The sequence below is a fragment of the Cyprinodon variegatus genome, unplaced genomic scaffold (genome assembly GCF_000732505.1).
Source record: "Cyprinodon variegatus isolate N-32 unplaced genomic scaffold, C_variegatus-1.0 Scaffold598, whole genome shotgun sequence".
NCBI lineage: Eukaryota > Metazoa > Chordata > Actinopteri > Cyprinodontiformes > Cyprinodontidae > Cyprinodon > Cyprinodon variegatus.
The window spans coordinates 284,683-293,201 of record NW_015151051.1 but is presented as its reverse complement, the minus strand read 5'-3'; the positions used below and the strand labels follow the sequence as shown (position 1 = coordinate 293,201).

Below are 8,519 nucleotides of genomic sequence, written 5' to 3'. Positions count from 1 at the left end.
AAAAAAGAATTATCAAATACAAACTAAATCTAAAATATGTTTAAAAGAACGTAGAAGAAACTAAAGAACAATTTGGAATTATAAAATATGGGAATTTTTTAAAGAATTAAATTAGAAAAAAAATCAAATATGAAAACAAAATATAAAAAAAATAAAATCTGAGAAAATAAAGTTACTCTCACAACCTTTTTTTTTTTTTTTTCATTTCTGAATTGCATTTTCTATAAATTTCCTATCATAAATCGTGTCTTTGTTTGCAACAAAAAGGAACAAAAGTCACTCCATAGAATATCTACAAAGAAACCAGACAATGCGTCTGATAAACTGTCATCAGTCTCGATCCTAGCAGCTAAATAAACTGCAAAAACCATCTAGAAAGTAAATAACTCTTAAATTAAGTGTATTTAGCCTTAATTTTAGGTAAATCAGATGATTTGCCAATGGAATGACTATTTTTACTGTTTAAATAAAGAAATTACATAATATTCCCTTGAAATAAGACAATAAAATCACTTTTTCTTATTTTAAATGTAGATTGTCTTGTTCCATTGGCAAAGTGTCTCACTTACCTCCTCAATTCAAGGAAAAACTCACTTATTTTAAGGAAAAATGACTTATTTAGATTTCATTATTTTGCAGTGTAAAAACTGCTCCTGAAAGGCGGTCCCTCCTTTTCCCTGGATTCTTGCGTAACGCTCCATATTTCAGATGCTGATAGCGGCCCGTTGCTGCGGCAGCATCCAGGCCGGAGGATTAGTAGGAATTACAGCTCAGCTAAACATTTAGTTAGAGTCACGCACCCTAAATGCACAATCCCGTTTGGCTACAAAAAGCACCAAGATGCTGGTTGTTGGGTGTTAGAGTTGTTTCTGCTTCTAGAAAGCGACTTTTCCCAGCGGACGAATCCCTCCCGCTTCCATAAAGCTCCACAGCCTCTGGCTGAGGTAATAGTTTGTTCCGTTTTTCTGGGAGCGCCGCGTCTAAACGGGGATTTCCTGTTGTTCTCAGAAAAATGCATTACACTAGAAAGAAAAGAGGAAAACAATCCTCTACAAACCCAGAGCTTAGGCTCGGTACCAACCCAAAGGAACTTTAAACATAACAACCAAGTTAATGAGGATTAGAAGCTTTTTATTTCCACAAAAAGAAAAGAAAAACACATCTGATAAAGAAAGTGTTATTCCCTTTTCCTGTTGTTCATGTCGGGACTTTTTTAGTGCCACTGGTTTTCCTTCCAGTTCCTGATTCTGATTCTATCTTGGGCTCATTTTTTCCTCCAGATGTACAAAGGATTCGATAAAGTTCAGCACGTGCAGCACATTTACACCTACGCCGCCGAGAGTCTGTGTGGCGTCAAGTTCGAGATCAACAAGTACCAGTACCTGATCACAGGTGAGACGTTTGGACAAGTCCTACTCTGACTCGGACCCTTTTTGTCCTTGATGCTGTATGTCACAGGTCCCCTATGAAAGTCTCTGTAGCTCAGTCAGACTGGATGAAGTTTCTTACCAAAGATGCGCAACTGGATTAAGGCCTGGACTTTGATTAGGCCATTCAGACTTATTGGTGCTAAATGACCCAACAGAGACACAGCCGTTGGTACCAAATGCAAAATGGATTTACAAATTAAGAAAAATCAGTTCAAAGATGAAGTGAGGGGCCAACTTATGGCTGGGTACAAAGTGCAGCGGTGATAGATGGTGTAAGAATGTGTAAAGAGTTTATATTGACTATATCTCCATAGACACCAACTAGGATGATACATGTTTAATACGGTCCTTTTGAGACCGTTTTAGACAGAGGTCAAAGAACCGGTCTGTTAGCAAATAATCTAGCTTTAGTTGTTCCTGCATTCGGTGCCAAACCATGTCCTGAAACTGGAGATTGAATGGTGCCAAAGGAAGCAAGCAGATCTGTGAATTTAGGAAAGTAAATGGCAGAATCGTCTGCATAGAGATGCTCAGCTGGATCTCGGAGACCCTGTCCCAGGGTGTTCATGGAAAGAGAGGAAAGGAAGGGGCCCTAAAATGGAGCCTTGAGGGACTTCTTTTATAATACCCAAACAGTGTGATGTTAGAACAAATTGTTCACACTGTTGGAGCCGAGTCCAATAAATAGAAAAGCTAGCTTTGATCTGATCTGGGAATGGAGCGTCTCAAAGCGACTGGTACAGAATTCTACAGTAGTAGCCATTCAAAGTTCCTCCACTTTCCTTGGCTGGTCCCCTACTATTCCTTTTTAAACATCGATCTTTGTACTAAAATATTCTGTCATGATTTGTGGACATTAGGCTCTAAAGAGAAGCGCCATCTGCTGGTCAGAGCCTGTCATTTAGTGAAGTGGTCACTCCAGCGGCTGGAAGTTGGAGGGGATTTAGCCGGGAGTTGCAGCCATTTGACTGGAGCTTGACTGGGAACGGCTGTTTTGAATGGCCACTACTGTATGTTTGACGAGTTAAAAGTTTTAAATGGATATAAAAATAGTGCCGGACAGTAATCTCACGCATCAAGTACTTCAAATACATCATAAAGGCAGAAACGGTTCTATAATTATTTTCCTAAACCCATATTGGTTGGGTGATAGATTGTGGGAACAAGGAGAGGCTTCATTTTTGCAAGAACGCACAGTTACTGTGTTGGTTTTCTTTCATAAATAGGTTTTAAATACCAATTTGCCCTTTTCTTTGAGTTGGTTTAGGGTTTAGTTGGAAGTTTATTGGTACCTTTTATGTTCCACTGATGGATTCAAGCTACCGATTGTTTTAGACTCCTGCTCTGACCCATCTGCTATGGTCCTTGGTTTTTATGACGCCGTTGTCCTTCACAGTCCCGAAGGCCTTTTACTGAGACCAATAATCAACCAGTGGGCTCTATTTCTGATTATTGGTAAACTGGATTTTAGTAGTGGGTATTGTTCTACTTTCTACCTACAGTATGCCCTACTTTGTGTTTCTCTGTCACATAAAAAGAATTTGAATATAATGCAAATAAGCGTAACAGACTTTTGCCCTTTACTTAGATAAGCTCCATTTGGTCCAATGAGACGTGGAGAACATTCCAGCATCTCCTCCCTGAGGACTTCATTTTTCTTCAGACACAAAGTCTTCCTCTATTATTAGCGGAGCCTTTGCTACTGTAGAGAGAGGCGCTTCCCTTTGCGTCTCAGCAGTTTTCTCTCCCTCACAGCTTGTAATTAACAGCCAGCAGGAAGCGACTGGCATTTTCCAGCACAAGCACTTTATGAGTTGCTATTTCCATCAGGGGATGCTGTTTACTTTGGACCCTGCAGCACTCGGCTTATATAGGTGTCAGCGAGTCCCCGACCTGTAAAAACTGCAACTCCACGGCACAGTGGGAGCAGACGGGCCGGCGTTGCCAGGCAACAACGGCTATGTTTATCCCATCTGGGCACGAGTGACATCACTCTGCCACTCTCTCTCTCTGCTCTTAAGTCGTCTATAATAAGTCGTGCCTACATGACCATGGGTGCGTTAGGAGGAGGATGAACCTCTGATGGAATCTCCTTTGATCAAGTAAAGGGGCCTCTGGTTTAGCGCTTTAGGGATGAGCAGCTCTCTCCTGCATGGGTTTGGCCCGGCCTGGAGTTTCACTGGGGGGGGGCACATCTAAATGGAACATACTTGTGACCTGTTAAAGCCCCATTGACAGCGCTGTGAAGGAAACAAATGGTGATGATACTGTTGATCCTAAGCGCTAACAGGCCGCGGCGACGCTGGACGGCCTGGTTTGCTAAATATAGACGTCTAATGACCTTTAGATATTCCAAAACAAAGGTACTGATTTAATGTGGGTTCATTCGATGCCATAATTTAGGTAAACAAGTTTAAAGTTCAGGATTGGAAATCATCTACAGTGTAGAGATCCAAATATTAGCTTAATTAGATTAGATTTTTCAGGTCAATATGAAGCACTCTGTGCGTATCGATAGATGGTGAGGGTCTCAAAAACAGAGTGTCACTTTATGGCAGTCTGAGCTTCACTTTAACACCAGAGCTAACTAAGCTAAAAGTTGCTGTTAGCCACAACAGATAAGACTTTGCTAGCGAGACACAGGCTAATTCTCAATCTGTGTACTTGTGGTAGCATTAGCCCGTCTGCAGCGGCCAGGGCTAGCGTTGGCCCGTCTGCAGCGGCCAGGGNGCCCGTCTGCAGCGGCCAGGGCTAGCGTTGGCCCGTCTGCAGCGGCCAGGGTGATCAATTCTTACCCTGATGACACGTTTTTGTTTGTGATCGTTAGGAATGGAAATTCTGTTTCTCCTTTATGTTCTAACAGGCTCTAAAAAGTATTCACTATAACTGAGTCGGTCTTTGGCTGTGCCGTGCTGTACCTTTAGCTTTAGTTTTAGCCGTAGTTTTAGCTTTAGCTTTAGTTTTCTGCTCTTAGTTCTGGGGTACTACCAGCAGAGGGCGCCATGTCCGTTTATGTCATCGCCCCCAAAGCTTGAATTCCATTTAGGCTGAAAAAAGGACTTTGTAAACATGATCATTACAGACAATTAGTCTGTAAAACATTATTTCATCAGGATCAAATGGTTTTTGGTCTTTTTTTAAGGCATATAACATAATTATGTACCTTTTTTAAGAAATATAAGTCAGGGAAGTTTTTGAGAACCTGCTTTAGCATCTTGGTTTCTGCTTTTAGGCTGAACTTGCTTTGAATAACCTCCACTCTGCTTCCTGTGAACATGGACGACTTCAAATTCCTCACAGATCCCTTTAAATCCATCAAAAGACCCGAGAAGCTGCTGAAATCCTTTTACAAATATCACTTTGAAAGGATGGGGTTTGAACAAAGGAAGAAACCCATAAGAGGTCCTGTTAATAGTAATATAAGCCATGCAGGGTAGACGGCAAACATAAAGAAAGTGGTTCTCTGCTGAAAATGGATCAAAATGAACTTTCTGGTCTAAATCTACATCAGAACCATCAGTTCATCTCAGAAATCACTAGAAGAGTAAATTAACCTGCTGTTTTTAATATTACCTAAAGCATAAACACCATTAAACTAAAACCAATCAAACTCATTTCCCATCTTTTCCCCGTTCTGCTCCTACAGGTCGCGTTTATGACAACAAGGTTTACACGGGGCTCTGCAACTTTAATGAGAAGTGGGAACGCCTGTCGCTGGCGCAGAAGAAAGGCTTCAACCATCGCTACCAGCTGGGATGCAACTGCAGAGTGAGTCTAAACACCATGAAGCCGACAGGAAGAGGACGCAGACTCTGAAACTATTAATCTGCTCTTTGACTCTTTTAATGACCAATAGAGGCAAATTAATATATTAATGGAGCCACTTTTTAAGTTCCCCTCTATTAAGTTATAAATATATTTTTCTGAACAGTTTAGTTTCCTGTTGTAGATCTTAAAGATGTTGAATAATTGCAGAAGTGAACAAGTTTTACTACGATCTCTGGGAATTAGGTAACAGCTCTGGAAACGGTTCAACTCGTCTTTCCCAGTTTGTTGCAGCTGAAGCTTTCGGCTTCCTGCTGCGCAGCTGCTGAGCTTCGTCACAAACTTCCTACTGCAGAGCGCCGCTACGGACATCTGCTCGCACACTCAGACACTATCAGCATAACGGGATTAGCAGAGGGACCCACTGGTTCACCATGCTGGTCACTAGGGAGTTCATTTGTTCCAATTATTATTGCAATCTACATATTAGGAAACTCTGACGACTAACGAAACTGTGAAAAAAGTTCTTACTTTAATCTAAAAAGGTCTTGAGACACTTTGCTGCTTTTTTTGTTTTTTCAGTTTTTTTATTTTTCATTTTTGCAGCTTTTAGATTTTCATATTTTTTTTTTTACAAATTTCTGATTTTCAGATAGTTTTATAAATTGAATTCTTTCAAATTGTGTTTACAGATAAAATTATTTTTTACTTTAAGTCTAATACAAAATGTTACCGTTAATATTTTTTTTTTCAAATTAAATTTTTTTATTTTTCATTTTTGCAGCTTTTAGATTTTCTTTTTTTTTTTTTTCAAATTTCTGATTTTCAGATAGTTTTATAAATTGAATTCTTTCAAATTGTGTTTACAGATAAAATTCTTTCACTTTAAGTATAATACAAAATGTTACCTTTAATTTTTTTGTTTTTTCAAATTAAATCTTTTATTTAACCTTTCTGCAGCTTTTAGATTTTCATAATTTTTTTTTTCAAATTTCTGATTTTCAGATAGTTTTATAAATTGAGTTTACAGATAAAAATTTTTTTCACTTTAAGTATAATACAAAATGTTACCTTTTAATTTTTTTTTTCTTCAAATTTAATTTTTTTATTTGACCTTTCTGCAGATTTAGATTTTTATAATTTTTCAAATTTCTGAGTTTTAGATAGTTATATAAATTAAATTCTTTCACTTTAAGTCTAATTCCAAATCTCACCTTTGACCAATAAACCGTTGCTAACGTCCATGCAGATCAATAGAAGAGAATGCAATTGGTAAAAAAAAAAAAAAGGATCTAAACATACATTAAAAACATAAACATGAAAATTTTATAACGAATACAAATATGAAAATATCAAAGTAATAAAAAAAAATCTAAATATGTAAAAAAAAAAAATAAATTGGAAAAAACAAATGTAGTTTTTTAGATAAAGTCTATTATTTCATATTTAGATTGAATTTATCTTTCAAATTTCCATTTATAAAAGATGGAATAAATTAACTTCATAATCATTGATTGTAAACTGATCTCAGGCCGTAGTTGACGGAAAATCTTCCCATCCTGAAGGTTGGAAATTAAAGATCCGACAGCTTAGTTATAAAAATCAGGCAAAATAAGAAGCCGGCTCTAAGATGTGATTTTCCGTTGCATTCATATCCAGGATAAGTGCAGCTCTTTGCAGCCGGTGATTCACTTTTCCTCCCACTGAATCCAGCCTTTTTTTCCCTTCATCACCTCTCAGAGCGCTGAAGTGAATCTTCCTGTCAGTTGCCTTCCATTCATCCATGAAGCGAGCACCTGGTGTAACGCTGCGGCGCCGCGGCGCCCGACTAAATCCTTAAACCACCTAAAAGCCGAGATGCTTCCGTTTGCATTCCTCAGCTGAAAACAGGCCATCATCAGGGGGAACTTTGCATCTTTGCTCTCTGAAAAGTTTCCCTTTGTTCAAACATCTGATCATTGATGCTTCCAGGAAGCCAGAATATTCCAGCAGCTCTCTGCTGCCTGCCTGCAGATCTGTTCTTTCTCCATTTTATTACATTTAAACCTTAAAATCCACTTTTTTCATGTATTTTCTTTGGTGAATTTTTACAGGAACTTTTATTAAATGTGTTTAAAGTTCAACAATTTTAAGAATTTCAAGCATTATTATTGAAAATAAAAGCGCCGCATCTGGACTTTAGTGGGAACTTTAGATATTTATCTTTTATAGTTCCAGGTACTTTACACCTTCTTGGTAAAATAGTCTGTTTTTGGTTCATTTCTGTTATTTGTAGATAAATAATGAACAAGTTTAGCTGAATAAATTTAAATTCAGTCCTGAAACTTTCCTTTCCTAATTACATATATTTTTTAAAAAGTGAATTATTAGACCATTTAATAGCAGTTTTTAGTGTGTCTATATTTACTAGTCATTAGCTGAAAATTTCTCTTATTAGCTAAAGTTAAGACTTACATGCATTAAAAAAACACTGCATTGAACTTTTTAACCTTTCTAATGTAATGTGACCTTTATTCCACCAAGCTAGCTAATGTGGCTCCATTTATCAGTGCAGAGCTAGAAATGTTTTATCTCTCTTACTTTCCCGCCATTTTCAGTGGCTATACTACATTTCGTAGCATTCCTAAAAAGCACGCAATGTTTGGTGACATCCTTAAAAAATTAAGCAATTCCTGAGCTATTTTTAAATAAATAAAATGATCTCATAATGACCTCATCTCTCCTTCTCCGTAGATCAAGCCCTGCCACTACCTGCCATGCTTCGTGACCTCAAAGAACGAGTGCCTGTGGACGGACATGCTGTCCCACTTTGGCTATCCCGGCTACCAGTCCCGGCAGTACGCCTGCATCCAGCAGAAGGAAGGCTACTGCAGTTGGTACCGGGGCATGGCCACCCGCGATAAAACCATCCTCAACGCTACTGATCCCTGATTCCAAACCCGTCGCTTCAGAAACCAACTCTCTGTAACCCCATTTCTGTCCCGCTCTTGGATTACCTTAACTGGACTCGTGACGGCCTTCTTTAAAAGGCAGAAAAGAGCAGATATATTACAGTGCCTGTCTGTAGCACTTCTGATGCCCTTCAAGCTTCTATTGTTTTCCCACTCAATCAGCAACCGTCCTAGAGGTACACCAGACGTTTAGCATCAGTCTATGCAGGACATTACCAGTCTGTGACGGGATCTTTAGAAATTGAACTGCCACCGACTTAAAGCAGCTAATCTACTGATTATTTGATCGATTTTAAAAATAAGATAGAAACTAAATAAATCACATTATTTTATTGAAGTGATGTAAATCCTATTATCACTTCTGCACAGAACT

At 38.5% G+C, this 8,519-nt stretch overlaps 2 protein-coding genes across 2 annotated transcripts in view; one reads left to right on the top strand and one right to left on the bottom strand.

Moving 5' to 3' along the window:
- The window catches only part of LOC107096101 (metalloproteinase inhibitor 3-like), a 22,707-nt gene extending 14,194 nt beyond the window's left edge, over positions 1 to 8,513 (top strand). Inside the window, exons 3-5 of the mRNA XM_015392603.1 lie at positions 1,281 to 1,392; positions 5,077 to 5,198; positions 7,929 to 8,513. Coding sequence (XP_015248089.1) covers positions 1,281 to 1,392; positions 5,077 to 5,198; positions 7,929 to 8,126 — 432 coding nt within the window. The 3' untranslated portion in view covers positions 8,127 to 8,513. The remainder of the gene's footprint in view (positions 1 to 1,280; positions 1,393 to 5,076; positions 5,199 to 7,928) is intronic.
- The window catches only part of syn3 (synapsin III), a 141,177-nt gene that overhangs the window by 73,497 nt on the left and 59,161 nt on the right, over positions 1 to 8,519 (bottom strand). The window lies entirely within an intron of this gene.